The following is a 20334-nucleotide window of genomic DNA, read 5'->3' on the forward strand; positions in this document are numbered from 1 at the left end:
ATAAAAACACCTAGAAAAGGGCCATAACAGGTTAACACAAAAAGGTATTGCCCCTCCCCCTTCCTTTATCATTTTTTTTCTTCACGATCGCTGTCTAGTGTTTGAAGTTTATTTGAAAATTACCGAGCATGCAAAATAAGCATTTGATAATCACGATGCACGTAAAATTAAATAAGAAGAACATGTTTAACAAGGCAACTGTCTTGCACGTCTGAACGTCAAATAAAAAACGGTGACCACGTTGCACGAAAATAACCCTTTACCACCCTCTTCACTCTCTGAATTTGTTTACAAATTGCAGTCATGGTACAATTGCACTAAATATGTAGGAAAAAAAAATGGTTCTTATAAAAAAAAAAAGGGAAGAGAAGAGAAAGTGTCATACAATGTATAGCAATAAAATTTAAATTAAAAAACTTTCTTTATCATGTCTATGAAATATTGTATATTGGTTCATGGTCCAGTTGTTTCTTTTTTTTCAAAATGAAATTTATTTTTAACAAAGTTATCTAACAAATAGTCTATTAATGCTTAGTTTCTCTTTAGGTATCATTGTTTCTGTCCTCTGTGCCATTTGTGCATATGTAGTTATTATCCTAAATTGCAGATTTTTGTCATATCTGGTCCGGTTCCAATCAGTAGTTTACACTAAAATAATATGAGGCAGGCATTACCTTTGAATGGGGACGAAGTCTGTATTATTTTTTTTTAAATTCAAACATGTTGATAAAAGAAACGGAAATACCGTAACGTTTCCAATATTGGTTCTGTTGTTAGGGATTTAGTTGTTACGTTATTTAAATTATGACGTCATATTTTTTTTTGAAGTGTTTAAAACACAAGTGTCATCACTAGTCATGCTAGTAATTCAGTCTACTTTGAACCTACAGTTTTAAATTTATTGTTGAATATGAAAAATGAGAGATGAAGACAGTAAAACTGACTTTCCTTTAAAATTTAGGAAGAAGGAGGAGAGCCAGCACCAGAGGTCCATGTTACACATTTTCATGTACAACAGAGAAGGAGATGTTGTTTCAACTTTTTCCTGATTTTACTTGCCTTGTTAGTACTGGCTGCTGGTATTGTGTCTGGTGTCTATCTATACAAACATCTGTCTAGGAAGGTAAGTCATAGAGTTCCTACATGTATCTGATTTGACTAGCCTTATAAGTTATAAAAAGTAAAATGTGGTACAATTGCCAACAAAGACAATTCTTCACACAAGACCAATGACAGAACCAAACAACTAAAGATCACTCTATGGCCTTTATCAATAATCAAAGCTTATACTGCACTGGCTCTAAAATGATTAAATTGTCTGCTGGTACGATGTATTGTGTCCAATGTATCTTTACTAACGTCTGTCTAGGAAGGTAAATTCTATTATTGAATGGTACAACTTTGTCATGTTTACTAAAGCATTGTTGTGACATGTTTTTGTATTGTACAATGAAGTCATTATTCCTAATATCTTGCATGATTAGATTGCCACAACAAAGTTGGGAATTTAGATAATTTTTGACAATTTATGCACAGATATGGATCCAGGATTCTGAAAAGGGGGCAGGGCTAAATAAAAAGGAAATCATTGAATTGCAAGTTTGTTTAAAAAAAATAAAATAATTCAGAAATTAAATTGTGTGACTTTGATCTATAAACGTATGATTCCATTACATAAAAAACTAAAAGTAACAACATGCTTGAGGAGACATAAACTGTCTTTTAAAAGCACTCCGACACCAGCTCACATTTTGATTTAATTGGTGATATTTGAATACATTTTTATTTTGCCTGTTTTAAACCAATATATATATTCCGAATTTCATCGTCATAAATATACATATATAATCAATTATCAAGTTCAACGTGAGATATATATGACTTTCAGCATTACAAAGGTTCAGTGACCTTTGAACCTACTGAACCACACTATTCAGCAGAACAACAGAAAATGATGGAACCACATCCAATGGACCATTTTGGAAAGGAAAGATCTCATATGAAGCATGTCCACATGAATTTAAATCGTTTGAAGATGAAACCTATGAAACCTTTCAGAGTTCAGCAAGATGTGGAAGTTGAGGACAATAGTTACGAAAAAATTCACATGCCAAAGTTTGGCATCTTTAAAGAGACTCTAGTACTTCATGATTTCACAAGGGTAGGTACTGAAAACATTTGATCAAGGTAGACATATTCGCAGATGCTTAAAATGTATATATGGATTTTTTTTTCAGGGATAACTACAGGTAAATTTTCAAGGGGGATGCTTTCAAAATAATCCTTTTTATTTTTAAATTTGTACCTTTTTGTCATACTTACATGTACATGTACATGGCTAATATCAAAAACCATAAAATATTCTTAGATTGGTATCAATGGTGTAGAGTGTTCCTGGAAATGTAATTGTTTGAAGTGAGAATACACTCAGATCAGAATTTAAAATTTTAAACCACTTCCAAATAAGAGAAAAAGAATAGACATTTCCCCAGTCTTAAAAATACATACACCAAGATAACTTCTTTTGAAAAAGGGAGTTCATGCAGATTTTTTTCTTTTGCATTTAGTAGAGCTCTGTTCCTGAAATTGTACATTTTGAATACAACAAAAAATGTCAATGAATTAAAAAAAAAAATCTCTGGGTACAAATTTATTTATTCTCAATAAACATGATAAAAGCTGGTTAATCTTTAATGTTTATTATTGATAAAAATTGCAACAACAAAAATGCCATTTTGTTTTCAATGTTGTAGTTCAAATTACACTAATTGACATTTGATGAAAATAGTCTGTGTATTAAAACTGACATTTACATTTAGACAAGCCTTGACTTCCTGAAAACTGCAAACAAATTTATTGATTTACATAAATAATAGCACTATCTGTATCATTTTAATATCATAGCATCTGGAAACTGTGAAATACAGAGAAGATAGGAAAACCCAATCAGAATCATGACTTATTCCGTTCTTAAGATTATATATATTTGTTTAACAGATTATTAAATGATATGAACAAATCAGCCCTAATACGGATAAATCAACATGTGTAATACTGAAAACGTTCCACTGTCGATATAAATCAAAAGTTAATATTGCTTTTCGAACAGGGCCTATACGGAAAAATTTGTATTGGCCCATTATACAAGATCACTTCCGGTTTCAATTTTTTTTGGCAATTACTTTGGTGGTATTGTTATTATGCATAAAACATTTGTTTTATATTTTTCAAAACTTAAAATCATAGAATAAACAGGTTAAATGATGTTCAATGTTTTGTAAAGTCTTTTAGTCTTGAAACAGAAAAAAACAGGACCATTACTGAAAAAAGCTGTATTGGCCGTTGGCAAATACAGTACGTTCACTTCTGGTTTTAATTTTCTTAAAATCATTTAATAAAAGTGTTATGAACTGGCTGCTTCTGTATTGCCCTATTATAGATACTCGATGAGCTGTATTGTCTTTTGACTCTTTGAGTCTCGGGTCCTATACAGCTAACCTCGAATCGATAACAGGGCCAATACAGAAACAGCCAGTTATTAACACTATATATTATAAAACATATCTTTAGTCTGGACGCTTGGTATTATTGTATGGAATAACCTCTGTACAAAGTATAAAAAGAAATTTTCATCACAAATTTTCATGAGATTTAAATATTCTACAGCAGCAGGTCTTACTCTAATTTTAAGGTTTTGTGGTCACAGCTATTACAGTTTATCTTGATGTGACTGTCTTGAACACAGATGTCCTTTTTATTTTTCGTTCAGTTTGAATACATTTTTTCATCAATTTTTCTTTGCCAAGGTATCATTTATAGCAAGTCAATCTTGTTTTATTGATCATTTTAGAATGATTTTTTTTTTCTGAAAGACCTTTTGGTTATGGTCCTGCATGGTTAAACATGTACTGTACATTTACATATGACATGTATGATATTAAGAATAATTCTATGGCCCTTTTTAACCATTTCTGAGAAACATTCAGTTATATATACACAGAAAATTAAAGTACAGAACTGATTTAACATTAAAAAAAATTGTATTTATAACTAATTCTACAGGATACATGTTTAAGAAAAATGACTAGGAAGGAAGGTCTCATAAATGAGTTACAAGTACTTTTTAAGTGGAAAGTGACAAATCTCTTAGAGATAAGATACATGCTAAAACTAACAACATCCTTTTGTGTCTAGTTATTAGTTTAAGTTATTGTACACTCTGTAAACTTTATACATTGGGGAAACAAATTTTGGTATACAGTGAAACCTATATTATCCAAAACCATTCAATTAGAATTAAGATGAGGTGTAATTGTCAATGTCCATCAGAGACCAAATTACTTAGAAATACAGTGTATACTATACTATTCCATCATTTACCAAGTATACAGAACATTTTTTACAAGATGGTGATGAGCCAAATCTGGGCCAAATCTGAAAGGAAGTAATTTGGAAGTGGTCTTATCTTTTTCACTTAATAAATGTAAATATAAATAGATTTCAATGTAACACACTTTTTTAGTTGGTTGACTATTAGATGCATTCCTGAAATTTGTCTCAAAAATGAAACTGTGGTACAAGTCTATCAGATAACATAATACATAGTACTCATGGTACTAGCTGTCATCTGTAAAATATTTGACTGTAAATTGATAGTTATCCACTAAACTTGATATTTTCAATGTTAAATATAAAAATAAGATGTGGTATGATTGCCAATGTAGTGTTTCCTACCACTTTTGAAAAGGGCAGGGTATTTTTTTTCAGAGAACACTGATCATACTTTAAGCGAGTATATCTTGCAAAAATACCTGTTTCATTTCAAAAAAGGCTTATATGATTTACAGCAAATTTATAAATTTGGACTCTTATTTCAAATAAAAAAACATAATATATATCCTTGTGTGTCTAGTTATAACACACATGGGATAAGGGATAAGATTGTGTGGAAGTGTAGTATAGAAAGTCTAAACTTTTTATATCTATATAAGTAATTCATCTTAAAACATTGAATACATTATTTTTTAACTCCAAAACTAGATAAAATTCTTTTATTATTTTTGATCAGGCAAACTCAAATGCCTGATAAACAGTTTATAATGTACTCTATGCTCTATTGTAAAACTTAATACTGTACAAACAATTTTATTTCTTTATACAGTGGGGGGGGGGGGGGGGGGTGGCAATTTTGCTATGGCTTTGATTCTATTAATTTACTCCTGATTTACTTAATGGATTCCTGACTTCAACCCCTGGGCTTGTAGTAATTTGGATGAATTTGCAAAAAATAATGACATTTCAGTTGCTGTACACAACCCTTACTTCTACAATTGAATTGAAACTTTAAAGATATATACTGTGATGCAAGACAGGTTGGATTGAATGATATACAATGTAGTTCTAAGGAAAATCTGGTTATAACGTCATCATAATGTGTACAATAGTTTCAGTGACCCGAATTTTTAAATATCTTTCTACTTATGCTTGTATATATCATACATTTGTAGATAGATGTAAAAATGCAATGTGTGTTTATTACTTTCAGAACTACTCTGGAATTGTTGACTTTGATGAAGGAGTATGCTATGTTATGAGGCTGAATAGAGACAAAATCACACCACCAAGAGATTGGTTTGACTTGATCAGAAAGTTTGCAGTATGTATATTTGCATGTTAGAATAATGATAGCATTATCATCCCATCAGTTTATTAGCCTTTGGATTCCTTTAGGACATGTTGGTTTACAGCAGATATTTCAAAGAAACAAATAAGAGAAATCTATTAATCTATTAAAAGTATAGTTAGGGAAATTTGTCAAATCTAAATACAAAAGAAATCATAAAAAGTATCAAAAACAGTAAGATACCATTGGGCAATGTAGTCATTTTGGTCAACTAGCTAGTGTAACACAAAAAACAATAAATTGAGATTTATCTATATCTATATATACACACTAAACATCAAAAGATATCTTGAGTACTTCTAAAGAAACCTACATATTATATTCTAACATTTGACACAAGTTTGTGATTTGATTTTCTTTCTGTACATTTCTTGATTCTCAAACCCAATTAAACAGCTCAGTTTACATTGTTAACCCAAATGTTTGGACAGATTGTGAACTTATCAATATACTGAGGGCTGGAGACATGTTTTTGTACAATAAAGTTGATATGAATTTTTTGGGAGTTAAGTTTCAGCAGTAAGGTTATTTTTAGCTCACCTGGCCCGAACTTTTACAAAAATCTTCTCCTCTGAAACTACTGGGCCAAATTAAACCAAACTTGGTTACAATCATCATTGGGGTATCTAGTTTAAAAATGTGTGGCGTAACCCGGCCAACCAACCAAGATGGCCGCCATGGCTAAAAATAGAACATATGGGGTAAAATGCAGTTTTTGGCTATTAACTCAAAAACCAAAGCATTTAGAGCAAATCTGACATGGGGTAAAATTGTTTATCAGGTCAAGATCTATCTGCCCTCAAATTTTCAAATGAATGCTACAACCCGATATTGGGTTGCTGCCCCTGAACTGGTAATTTTGGGGAATTTTTGCTGTTTTTGGCTATTATCTTGAATATTATTATAGATAGAGATAAACTGTAAACAGCAATACTGTTCAGCAAAATAAGATTTATAAATAAGTCAACATGACCAAAATGGTCAGTTGACCCCTTTTGGAGTTATTGACCTTTATAGTCAATTTTTAACCATTTTTCGTAAATCTTAGTAATCTTTTACAAAAATCTTCTCCTCTGAAACTACTGGGCCAAATTAAACCAAACTTAGCCATAATCATCTTTGGAATATCTAGTTTAAAAAATGTGCGGCGTAACCCGGCCAACCAACCAAGATGGCCGCCATGGCTAAAAATAGAACATAGGGGTAAAATGCAGTTTTTGGCTTATAACTCAAAAACCAAAGCATTTAGAGCAAATCTGACTGGGGTAAAATTGTTTATCAGGTCAAGATCTATCTGCCCTCAAATTTTCAAATGAATGCTACAACCCGATATTGGGTTGCTGCCCCTGAACTGGTAATTTTTGGGAATTTTTGCTGTTTTTGGCTATTATCTTGAATATTATTATAGATAGAGATAAACTGTAAACAGCAATACTGTTCAGCAAAATAAGATTTACAAATAAGTCAACATGACCAAAATGGTCAGTTGACCCCTTTTGGAGTTATTGACCTTTATAGTCAATTTTTAACCATTTTTCGTAAATCTTAGTAATCTTTTACAAAAATCTTCTCCTCTGAAACTACTGGGCCAAATTAAACCAAACTTGGCCATAATCATCTTTGGGATATCTAGTTTAAAAAATGTGCGGCGTGACCCTGCAAACCAACCAAGATGGCCGCCATGGCTAAAAATAGAACATAGGGGTAAAATGCAGTTTTTGGCTTATAATTCAAAAACCAAAGCATTTAGAGCAAATCTGACATGCGGTAAAAGTGTTTATAAGGTCAAGATCTATCTGTCCTGAAATTTTCAGATGAATCGGACAACCTGTTGTTGGGTTGCTGCCACTGAATTGGTAATTTTAAGGAAATTTTGCTGTTTTTGGTTATTATCTTGAATATTATTATAGATAGAGATAAACTGTAAACAGCAATAATGTTCAGCAAAGTAAGATTTACAAATAAGTCAGCATGACCAAAATGGTCAGTTGACCCCTGAAGGAGTTATTGCCCTTTATAGTCAATTTTTAACCATTTTTTCGTAAATCTTAGTAATCTTTTACAAAAATCTTCTTCTCTGAAACTACTGGGCCAAATTAAAATAAACTTGGCCACAATCATCATAGGGGTAACTTGTTTAAAAAATGTGTGGCGTGACCCGGCCAACCAACCAAGATGGCCGCCATGGCTAAAAATAGAACATAGGGGTAAAATGCAGTTTTTGGCTTATAACTCAAAAACCAAAGCATTTAGAGCAAATCTGACTGGGGTAAAATTGTTTATCAGGTCAAGATCTATCTGCCCTCAAATTTTCAAATGAATGCTACAACCCGATATTGGGTTGCTGCCCCTGAACTGGTAATTTTTGGGAATTTTTGCTGTTTTTGGCTATTATCTTGAATATTATTATAGATAGAGATAAACTGTAAACAGCAATACTGTTCAGCAAAATAAGATTTACAAATAAGTCAACATGACCAAAATGGTCAGTTGACCCCTTTTGGAGTTATTGACCTTTATAGTCAATTTTTAACCATTTTTCGTAAATCTTAGTAATCTTTTACAAAAATCTTCTCCTCTGAAACTACTGGGCCAAATTAAACCAAACTTGGCCATAATCATCTTTGGGATATCTAGTTTAAAAAATGTGCGGCGTGACCCTGCAAACCAACCAAGATGGCCGCCATGGCTAAAAATAGAACATAGGGGTAAAATGCAGTTTTTGGCTTATAATTCAAAAACCAAAGCATTTAGAGCAAATCTGACATGCGGTAAAAGTGTTTATTAGGTCAAGATCTATCTGTCCTGAAATTTTCAGATGAATCGGACAACCTGTTGTTGGGTTGCTGCCACTGAATTGGTAATTTTAAGGAAATTTTGCTGTTTTTGGTTATTATCTTGAATATTATTATAGATAGAGATAAACTGTAAACAGCAATAATGTTCAGCAAAGTAAGATTTACAAATAAGTCAGCATGACCAAAATGGTCAGTTGACCCCTGAAGGAGTTATTGCCCTTTATAGTCAATTTTTAACCATTTTTTCGTAAATCTTAGTAATCTTTTACAAAAATCTTCTTCTCTGAAACTACTGGGCCAAATTAAAATAAACTTGGCCACAATCATCATAGGGGTAACTTGTTTAAAAAATGTGTGGCGTGACCCGGCCAACCAACCAAGATGGCCGCCATGGTTAAAAATAGAACATAGGGGTGAAATGCAGTTTTTGGCTTATAACTCAAAAACCAAAGCATTTAGAGCAAATCTGACAATGGGTAAAATTGTTTATCTGGTCAAGATCTATCTGCCCTCAAATTTTCAGATGAATCCGACAACCCGTTGTTGGGTTGCTGCCCCTAAATTGGTAATTTTAAGGAAATTTTACTGTTTTTGGTTATTATCTTGAATATTATTATAGATAGAGATAAACTGTAAACAGCAATAATGTTCAGCAAAGTAAGATTTACAAATAAGTGAACTTGACCGAAATGGTCAGTTGACCCCTTTAGGAGTTATTGCCCTTTATAGTCAATTTTTAACCATTTTTCGTAAATCTTAGTTATCTTTTACAAAAATCTTCTTCTCTGAAACTACTGGGCCAAATTAATCCAAACTTGGCCACAATCATCTTTGGGGTATCTTGTTTAAAAAATGTGTCCGGTGACCTGGCCATCCAACCAAGATGGCTGCCATAGCTAAAAATAAAACATAGGGGTAAAATGCAGTTTTTGGCTTATAACTCAAAAACCAAAGCATTTAGAGCAAATCTGACATTGGGTTGAATTGTTTATCAGGTCAAAATCTATCTGCCCTGAAATTTTGGATGAATCGGACAACCCGTTGTTGGGTTGCTGCCCCTAAATTGGTAATTTTAAGGAAATTTTACTGTTTTGGGTTATTATCTTGAATATTATTATAGATAGAGATAAACTTTAAACAGCAATAATGTACAGCAAAGTAAGATTTACAAATAAGTCAACATGACTGAAATGGTCAATTGACCCCCTAAGGAGTTATTGTCCTTTATAGTCAATTTTTAACAATTTTCATAAAATTTGTAAATTTTTACAAACATTTTTTACTGAAACTACTGGGCCAAGTTCATTATAGATAGAGATAATTGTAAGCAGCAAGAATGTTCAGTAAAGTAAGATGTACAAACACATTATCATCACCAAAACACAATTTTGTCATGAATCCATCTTCTTCCTTTGTTTAATATTCACATAGACCAAGGTGAGCGACACAGGCTCTTTAGAGCCTCTAGCTTAAGATGATATAAGCAACAAGTCAACTACAATTGGTTGTATGGAAAGATTGTTAGATGAACATGTCTTTCCTTGCAGGGTTCATCTGACATTTTAACGTGTCAATCCTGTTCTTATCATCAACTTTTCAAAATTTATGAAATTGTTTAGTAGGAAAAACACCAACAATATGTTCCAATTCTGTTATCTTTTTTTATTTTTTTTTAATTGCACTTGATAAATGAAAACAGATATGTGAGTTGCACATTCCTAATTAATTTCTTTATTTAAATCATTTAGTCATGTTCATATAATTTTCCTTATTCAATTTTATATATTTAGTCATGTTTATATAATAATATCATACATGTGATGTTAGAAGTAATTACAGATAATAAGCATGGAATTTCCATAGATGTTCTTTGTGACATCATTTATACATGTTATATGTACATGTACTAACAAGGAAGTAAAACAAAAGGTGAAGTTATTGTTTGATGTTGAATGGGTTATTTATAGCTTTTTAAGTTCATTTAACCTCATGCTCATTCATTATTAGATTAGAAAGATAATTAAGAATAGGATATTATACAAATACCTGATTTTATGAAATATTAAAAGTGCAGTGTGTTTATTGATTTTTTCAGGACATTTACTTTTGTCATTATAATTATCAATTTGCTTAAATGTAATCATAATGTTGCATAAGGTGTTTCTATGTATTTTGACTTGAGAGCGGTTGTGTATCAAGAAAAGTATGTTTGATAAAATATAGAATTTGGCAAAAATATTTCTTTTGATAAAAATGTCTTTTGTATATGAGATGGGAGAACATTGTAAGCTGATTATTATATCATACTTAGATAATTCTTAATGAAGTTTTCCAATGGAAATCTGGTTATTGATTAAGGGTTGGCAATCATACCACATCTTCTTTTTTTATGACCAATGCTTTTCAAAAATGGTGGTCCTGCTGTACATATGCTATATTGACAAATTTCCTTTTCTTCTTATATCCTGTCATTGTGAGTTGCATAGAGTTTATCATTTTAGATTATCTGGTTGACTATATAATTTTGTATACATTGTTTACAGACTGGCTACTACATGCCCAAGGCATCAGTACTGAAGAGGAAATACAGAGTAGCAGAAGGACCTCTAGAAGATCTCTCCAGATTTGGGGTCTACATTGAAAAAGAATGCAGCAACTACCGTACCTTCTGGCTGGAAAAGAAAGTTGGAGATGGTAATTATTATACAAGGAGTCAACAAAACAAATTAAAGTTGGTTCTAGGTGGGCGTTAGGAAAATGGGTAGTAGGTTTTAACCCAATACCATAAAAACATGTACATAGTTATCTTCAGATATTTTAAATAGTGTAAATAGTTTAGACATATCCTTTCCTTTCTATAACTGATATTACTTTAGTATGAAATTTAACTATAGTCCAGAATTGTATACATCTAATCGGGGCGTAAAGGGGGGTATCTGCATGGAAGAACGCGAAATAAAAATGCCATTTCACGATGAACGAACAATTAAAAATGTCTTGTAGTTGATCTTTTTACCGATTTCACAAAACACGGTGAATAACGAACCTTTTTCATGGCTGCACGTGAAATAAAAATGGCAAAACACGTTGCACGAAAATAACCCTTTACCACCCTCAACTTAGTGGAAATTTAAATAAATCCTTTTCACTTCCTCCAAAAATTTTCAAATTGTAACATACTTAGAAAGACGGAATCAACTTATTTAATATTGTGAAGTAGAAACTACCTGGAAGAAGGAACTTGTGAAAATATCCTTATCTAAAGTATAACTTAAGTCTCCTAATCAAAATTTAGAAGTCTTGTTGTTTTCACTTGGTTAATCTTCTTGATATCCACAGCTTTCTCAAACTTTTTCTGCTAACTGCTAATAAGATTTTCTTAGGGTTCTTAACTATATTAGGCTAACATGTCAAGTGGTGCAATTAAGGTTTTGTTTATACAATGGGTCTATTTATGGGCACTTTGAGTGACATATAGAACCCTTTTGGATAATTATATATAAAGAACAATAACTTATAGTCATTCAAATGGGGAATTCAGTAATGATTATCAGTCGTGGATCCAGAACTTTTCCTAAGGAGGGCCCGCTGACTGACCTAAGGGGGGGGGGCTCGCTCCAGTCATGCTTCAATGATTCCCTATAAAATCAACCAAATTTTTCCCACAAAAGGGAGGGGCTGGCAAATGTCAATGTTCATGACCGTGACCTTTGGAACATTATTTTTCAACTTTCACTCAAAATTGCATTCAAATTGGAGACTCTTTAAACAAATCAAATGAAATAAAGAGTTAGTTCCCAACGGTCATCCCACCCTTGCCATTTGAGAATGTTCTGATATCTTGTAAAAAAATTGAAATTACCACACCTGAACCACATATATTCCTGTTGTTATGTTGAAATGATTTACAGGGTGTCTCCACAGTCACCCCGAGCCAATGTCATTTGAGAATGTTCAAATATTGTAAGATGTCAAGATCCCTTTCCATGAACCATATGTATCCCTGTTTCTCATGTTAAGATGATTTGAATGATTCTATAGAGCTAGTTCCAAGGAATCAGTCCCATCCCATGTCACTTGAGAATGTTTAAATATCTAATTAGTGGTCAAGATCCCCTCCCCTAAACCATACATTTTCTGGTTTGATATGAACATGATGAAAACATGCATGATTGATGTTTATGCACTTTGATATTTCTTGTTTCTTATCAAACTTTAAAAGATAAACAAACCCCAGCCCTGTCAATTATTCTCATTGTATGGATTTCATACTTAAACACAAAGAAATTAATATAAGTTGATAATACTTTAACTTGTTTAAAGGTTAATGAATATGATTACAGGTTTGATTGAGAAGAGAAGTGCCTCCAGTGAGAATTGTTACGGAAACTTCAATGGAATTGACACTGTTGTAGAATATTGTATCACACAGTAAATATGGAGCAGACAATTTGTTATTTGTTTTCTTGTTATAACGTATACAAACTTCATTGCAAAAGCTACATTATATACTGTTTCATACATTTATGTAAATTCATATTTGATAATTGGATAGAGGAGAATCTATAATGAATCGAAGTCCATACAATAACAGAGTAGTGTTCTGTGAGATTTGTTAATATGGATAGCATAATTTCGTTTATCTGTGGTTATATGTTTTGAACAACTGCACAAGTTTTACAATTGGTCAGATTTTTTTCAGAGTTAAAATTGTATATATTTTAAAGTAATTGTCAAATTTTCTCATTATAAATGATTATATTAATTATTATTCATGAAAATGAGAAAGAATCACAGAAAACATCGCATATAAAATCTTTTACAGCAGACATACAGCGATTCTCTACTGAAATAAGTATGAAGAACTTTGTGAAAGTTAAATGAGAAAATATGTTTTATACGTTTATTTCTGTCTATGTTATAACGGACCCTTTCTTCAGTGTTACCATTTGGACTGTTGTTAATGTTATTTTAGGGCTGTTCCAAAAATTAATTGTGATGGGGCATGGGAGGCAATCAAATAAATTTATTATGGGTAGTTAGTTGCATTATTCTACTGAATTTGTAAAAAATAATAGTTAAATAAAAATTGATGTTATGGTTTGTTTGGGTTAAAAAAAAATGCCTCCAATGCCACACGATTTTAATCCTGGAACAGCCCTTTGGTTTCAGTGATTAACACTTATAATTCTACCCGTTAATAGCCAATATGAGAAAACATTTTAGTACAGTATGGTTTTACCACTAAAACCATTTCCAAAAAAGGTTGCTATTTCTAAAGGACTAAAAAATTCAGTTTATTTAAGAAAAAAAGGTTGTTTTTCTGTAAAACTCTTATTAAATAAGAAATTGAAATTAATACCTGTACATACAAAAAATTCAGTACAATAGTTTATAATATCAAACACAGAAAAAGGAGGAAAATTCAATATTTTAGCGAAGAGCAGTACTTGTACTGAGAATGTTTCTTGTATTTATCATTTATTCCTTTTCCAAGGATATATTTCATTTCCTTCATTTTTAATTGTCAGATTCAAAATTTATCCTACAAGATTTGTATATATGAACAATGATATTTTGCTTTTTCATTTATTTTTTTCAAATCATAAATATTGATATTGTTTTTTGTTAACTTTCAACCCCTCTTTTTTTTTAAAGTCTTGTATTATCCTGCATTAAAATGCCTTCAGCTTGATATGCTACATAGCAAACCACATATTTTGCCTTGCATTGTATGTGTATTTTTATAATTATTTTATAATTTTATTTGCGTTATTTATTATTTAAATGTAATTTTGTGATAGTTTAAAAACACAATTACTAGAAAAAACACATTTTTTTTGTCTTTTACAGAATTTAGAAAACTTCTTTCTTTATTTTGCTTTGGAAATTATGGTACAGTTTTTTCTCCTGAGATAAACACTATCTGCATTGCAAACTACAAAATAAATTTGCTTTTTAAAAATTCCAATTTCCAATCTGTTTCCCAAATCCCTAAATTCCTTTTTTTGGGGTAGTTTCACTTCTTTTGTAAAGCTGTACTTTCTGGACAAAGGGGAACAAGTATTACCCAGACATGAAACTTATTACAGTTTTAGAAGGAAAAGCCTAGATTGTTTTGATAGCTGTATTCTCCCAATTTATGTTTAAATATGTTTATATTTTGTTTTGTATATTAAGTCGATGTTGTCTTTAAATTGTATGTTTAAAATAGTTACAAATAATTTTTTTCGGTTGATACATCTTTTCATGCTATATTGAACATTAAGTGAATTATTTTTTTTAAACAAAAACAAGATGTGTAAACAAGTTTACACTTTTTACTATTTAGTCCAGACAGCTAAAGAATTGTGTTAAATTCTAACTGACCTATTTTACTGATATCATGCCATATAAAAGTGAACAAATTTTGTATACAGCTTAATTAATATAGCTTAGTCCAAACAGATTTGTAATTATCACTTGTCACACCAAAAATAGGGAATGAAGTCACAAAACTTATAATAATTCAAAGACAAGTGATGTAGCAATCTTACACTGTTAATTTACAAACTGTAGAAAGAGATAAAATGAAACTCAACAAATCATTTTAAATTTATCAGTTAAACATTCAGTTTATTTTTATTTTATTTGACAAAAGACACCACAGTAGTGTCTTACGTTCATTGTATTATAGATATATATATATAAACTGTAAAGGCACAAATTACCATTGAGGTTTTAATTTAGTGAATGTCATTGATGGACATTATCCACAAAATGAAAACATGAACAAACTTGTTACCTATAAAGATTTTTTCTACTTTTACATACTGGGAAAAACAAAAATAAGTTCCCATGAAATCAAGTTTAGAGACAAAAATTCAAAACAATTTAAAACAAATAAATGTTTCTTCAGTATTATACACATATTAGGCTATGTTTAATACACATGATGTCTTCATTAAAGATATATTTCTATTAATTTCATGATCCATTGTTTAAAAAATAACAAGTTTTTTGTTTTATTTTATTGAAGCCTAACAGATTAATAAAGAAATCAGAATTTCTAAGATATAGAAAACTTTTTGAATTTTGTACATTTTTTAATGTTATTTGTTATCATCATATAAAAAATAAAAGTATTCATAAAACATGTATGTGACTTTATTCTGAGGTTCGGTAGTTGTTTACCGGTAAGTGGTGGTATTTAGCCATGAGTCAGGTGAACAGATAGTGTGATGTCTTGTTTTTATTTCACAGAATATATAAAAACAAGTGAAATTATCTCAATGTTTGTGTCTTGGTTAACTTTCCATATTGGTTGTTTGTATGATACTTGATGAAGGTTTCTGTGTTAAATTACTGCAAAAAAAATGGCATTGGAAGTTGTTATTTTCAAAAGCAGCAAAGAATAAAGTAAAAAGCGAATTGTAAAATTGCAAAAAAAATTATGTTTTTTATTGGCTTTTTTGTCTGTTGAGGACTTGTAGAATGCAAATTACAAAATGCACATTAGAGTACTGTTAATTCAGAAATTATTGCGATGTTTATATTATTGCAAAAAATGCGACAGGGTTATAATCGCAATAATTTAAACTTGCATTTTGGAATATTTTATATGAATTAAACAGGTTTTTTTCTCAATATCGCAAAAATAAATGCACACAATAATTTCGAAATTTACAGCAAAAAATACAGTTATAGTCGATCTTCATCACACTGGTAAACAAATTCTCATCCTTCATAGATTAGGTTTTGCCTTCTTATTGAAATTCTTAATGTGTAACTTGATTATTTCAAAGATAATTTAAAATAGTGATGCTATCAATAATGATTGAAAAAAAGATTAAACTAAGAATTAGGAGTTCCAGTATGAAAACCAGTTGATAGACAAGTATCCATTGAAATTAGAGCTGTCAAAGAACATTACATATTAGGTCTTCAAAGATGGAGAAAGGTCTGTTCTAAGTGGACACTGGCAAATCCTTTAAATATGAAATAACTAGATAGATAATGAAGAAAAAAAAACAAAATTCAATTCCCAAGATACTGTGGTTGGTTCAAAACAAACCATACTGCACATGAATACAGGATGTCATAAAAGCCCTCACAATATACAAATAAAAACGTCACTGGGCATTAGCATACAACAATCAACTTTAAACTAATACCTTTGATCCATAACATTTCTGTTACCATATTAAACAGCGGGGTTGGTTGTACTCCAATTTGCAATTTTATACACCTGCAATCAAAGTTTTGGAGATAAATAGGAAGCCCTATGCCTTTAGTTTGCCTCAACAAAAAAGTTTTAAAACTTACACACACTGCTTATTTATACCGCAAACATATCAACTTTGAATTTTAATGGTTCACTTTTACCATTCTAAGAGTTATGCCTCTTCACAAATGTAAAGATAGCTGAATTTGCCTCATACACATGTAATGAAACTTATACACAATGCTCATTACTTCAAAAAAAGATCAAGTTTGAATTTTTGTGGCCTCACTTTTACCGTTCTAGAGTTATGCCCCTTTAGTGTGTAAAAAATGCTGAAATTTTTGTTTCTGTTCTCTAAATTAAGTTTGCCTCAAGCAAATGTTATGAACTCATACACAATGCTCATAACGACAAAACACATCAAGTTTGTTGGCGTCACTTTTACTGTTCTAGAGTTATGCCCCTTTAAAATGGAAAAGTTTATGAATTTTTAGTTTCTTTAAAGTTTGCCTCAACTAGATGTTGTGAAACTTATACATAATGCTTATTACCACAAAATTAAAATTGAGGAAAAATTTAGGTAGCATCACATATATGCAAGTTGGGGCATTATCTGTGTCCGATGGACACATTCCCCTATCTATTTTTTTAAGCAGTAACTGAACCATGGAAATAAGGTCAAGGATAATTGACTTATGACAGATGGAAATTTCTAGACATCTGCATACGGTATGTAGCAACTTGTCTTTTACCTAAGGAAAAGAAGTCGTTATTATCGGTATTTATGTTGTGCGTCAATTTGTATCCATCTGGTCAACAATGCTCTTTTCAACTGATTTTTTGTTGAGCCTGCGACTTTTGTCGCAGAAAGCTTGACATAGGGATAGTGATCTGGTGGCAGCAGCTACGATGGCGGAGGCATTAGCTAACTTCTTAAATGCTTTATATTTTAGAAGGTGGAAGACCTGGATGCTTCATACTATGTATATGGATGCCTCATGTGACAAATTTCCGTCAGTCACATGTCCAATGTCCTTGACCTCATTTTCATGGTTCAGTGACTACTTAAAAAAGAGTGTTAAACTCTTATTATAAGTAATAGGATAACTATATTTGGTATGTGCCTACCTTGCAAGGTCTTCATGCCCATCAGCAGTTTTCACTTGACCTAGACCTCATTTCATAGATCAGTGAACAAGGTTAAGTTTTGGTCAAGTCCATATCTCAGATACTATAAGCAATAGGTCTAGTATATTCAGTGTATGAAAGGTGTACATGTCCAATTGGCAGGTGTCATCTGACCTTGACCTCATTTTCATGGTTCAGTGGTTATAATTAAGTTTTTGTGTTTTGGTCTGTTTTTCTTATACTTTATGCAATAGGTCTACTATATTTAGTGTATGGAATGATTTTAAGGTGTACATGTCTCATTGCTAAGTTTTTGTGTTTTGGTCTGTTTTTCTTTATTTATAAGCAATAGATCAACTATATTTGTTGTATGGAAGAATTGTTAGCTGTATATGCCTGCCTGGCATGGTTCATCTGACCTTAAACTCATTTTCATGGTTCACTGGTCAATGTTTAGTTTTCTTGGTTAATGTTAAGGTTGTGTGAATGTTCATAAACCTTTATATTTAGGACTATCAACATAATATCAATAGTTAGTAAAGAAGGCAAGACATTTCAGTGTGTGCACTCTTGCTATACTTTGTTCATATCTTTGTATACTCTTAGATAAGGATTGGCACCAGAAAAATCCTTTATGGCCCTCTTCCAAGTCCGGGATATTTTATCCAATGCTTTTGTTTTCGTTGCTGTATATGATATTTGTTTTTCATTAATTGTTTTGTCTTTAACTCAGGCTGTTAGTTTTTTTTCATTTGAATTGTTTTACATGTCAGTTCAGGGGATGATGTATTGGTATTGCCCATTGTTAAGGCTGTACTGTGACGTCTAGTTATTAACTTCAACATCCACTTGATCTCTGTTGGAGAGTTGCCTCATTTGCAATCATAGAACATCTTCTTATTTTTATACAAATAGAACTATAAATAAAAACAAACAAAACTATTCATAAAATTAATAAAAAGATCTTTTTTAAAATATACATAACACTCAATTTTCAAGATGGTTTATTAGATGTTACTATTTTTGGATACAAAACCCCATCAGATTCTCCTAATCTTCGTTCACTAATTTCTTTACTTCCAAAGTGAATATTTTTTACCATTCTTTCATTACTAGGAATTCCTAATCTTCCTAACAATTGATCAGTTAAATTAGGCACAATTGGTTGTAGAATGATTCCATTCACTCTTAATGTTTCCATCACTACATGTATGAGGCATTTTAAGAACTGGAGATCCTCCTCTTTTTTCTTAAGTTGCCATGGTTTATTGTCTGCTATAAGTTTATTGGCCCATTTTATATACATCATTACATATTCTATCACTTTGTATATGTTGTACTCATTATAATGTTCATCAACCAAATCTGAAAAAAAGAATGAATCTTTAATTAGTATATTTCTTTTTGTAGACCAAAACAAAATATAAATAGCACTGAAAAGTATTGTTTTGGTGCATCTAAATTTGAATTTTCGAAATCATTTACTATCAGCTAAACAGTTAGCCTTATATGATCATCTGGATGCTTATACACAATATTGATACATTGATATAATCTCTGATGACCAACTTCTTTTAGTCTTAACTTGCAAAAAGTAAAACTCTGACAGGGTAAAATTCAAACATAATATACACAAGTAACATACAATACTTGAAAAAGTGTTAAACAAGTCAAGTCGATACAACATGTACTAATAATACATTTAGTCAAAACAGGCAGCAAACAATTATGTGTGTGCTACCTGAAAACATGTCTAAGTCATATCAGTTGAAATAAGTTGTCATATAAATTGAGGGATCAAATCATCTCAGAGGAAGCCTCCCCGAGGATGACTGAGGCCAAGTAAGGTGCAGTTTGATATAGTGGTGTCAGTTTCTTGCTGTGTTGTAGACACATTGGTGGACTTTGGCTGTTTTCTGCTTTATGGTCTGGTTGTTGTCTCCTTGACACATTCCCCAATGCTATTCTCAATTTTATGTCAGTTATGAAATTTAAAAATAATAAACAGTTTATATATCAATGTATGTATAGCATTTATGTAAGCTTGAGTTGTGGTCAGCTATTACCTCAAATCGACTTCAGTTATTAAAGTTTACCTGGAAGTTGTTGTAATGATTTATACATTTTTATATCTTCAGGAGAAAACTTGCTTTCCAAAATTTCCTGATTGAGAGCTGGAAAAAGATCAGGAAAGTTTGTATTTATTTTCCTACTCGTACATCTATTCAACAGATTTCCTAGCTTATCTGCTAAGTCATTGTTCAGACAATCTAATGCCTTAAGATCACTGTAATCTAAAATGATAAAAAAAGATATATAAAGGCTTATATTCATACATATTTGCTTAACTTACTCCACTTTCAAAGTCACATATCCCAGCAAACTTGTAACTTTCAAAGTAGAATGTTTCAATATGCTTGTTACTTCCCAAGTTATATATTTCACTCAACTTGTAATTTTATAAGTTAAATAGTGATATTCATTTTGAATAACAAAATTACTAGGATTTAATATTGTGTTTT

General features: G+C 31.2%; 2 protein-coding genes across 5 annotated transcripts in view; one reads left to right on the forward strand and one right to left on the reverse strand.

Moving 5' to 3' along the window:
• The window catches only part of LOC139517702 (integral membrane protein 2A-like), a 17543-nt gene extending 1929 nt beyond the window's left edge, over positions 1–15614 (forward strand). Inside the window, exons 2-7 of one of the 3 annotated variants that reach the window (XR_011663186.1) lie at positions 962–1123; positions 1889–2161; positions 5546–5656; positions 11025–11175; positions 12825–13746; positions 13796–15614. Coding sequence is in view for 1 of the 3 variants with exons in the window: in XM_071309012.1 (XP_071165113.1) it covers positions 962–1123; positions 1889–2161; positions 5546–5656; positions 11025–11175; positions 12825–12916 (789 nt within the window). In the remaining 2 variants the exon portion in view is untranslated. Of the gene's footprint in view, positions 1–961; positions 1124–1888; positions 2162–5545; positions 5657–11024; positions 11176–12824 lie in introns of all 3 variants that reach the window. The other 2 variants (XR_011663187.1, XM_071309012.1) reach the window with 2 other exon arrangements.
• A 3185-nt stretch (positions 15615–18799) lies between these two features.
• LOC139517703 (methionine--tRNA ligase, mitochondrial-like) overlaps positions 18800–20334 on the reverse strand; it is a 32158-nt gene continuing 30623 nt past the window's right edge. For both annotated transcript variants that reach the window (XM_071309014.1, XM_071309013.1), the window contains 2 exons: positions 19909–20106; positions 18800–19177 (listed from right to left, as the gene is read on the reverse strand). In XM_071309014.1, the coding sequence (XP_071165115.1) occupies positions 18807–19177; positions 19909–20106 (569 nt within the window). In that variant the 3' untranslated portion in view covers positions 18800–18806. The remainder of the gene's footprint in view (positions 19178–19908; positions 20107–20334) is intronic.

This window comes from Mytilus edulis, chromosome 3 (genome assembly GCF_963676685.1).
Source record: "Mytilus edulis chromosome 3, xbMytEdul2.2, whole genome shotgun sequence".
NCBI lineage: Eukaryota > Metazoa > Mollusca > Bivalvia > Mytilida > Mytilidae > Mytilus > Mytilus edulis.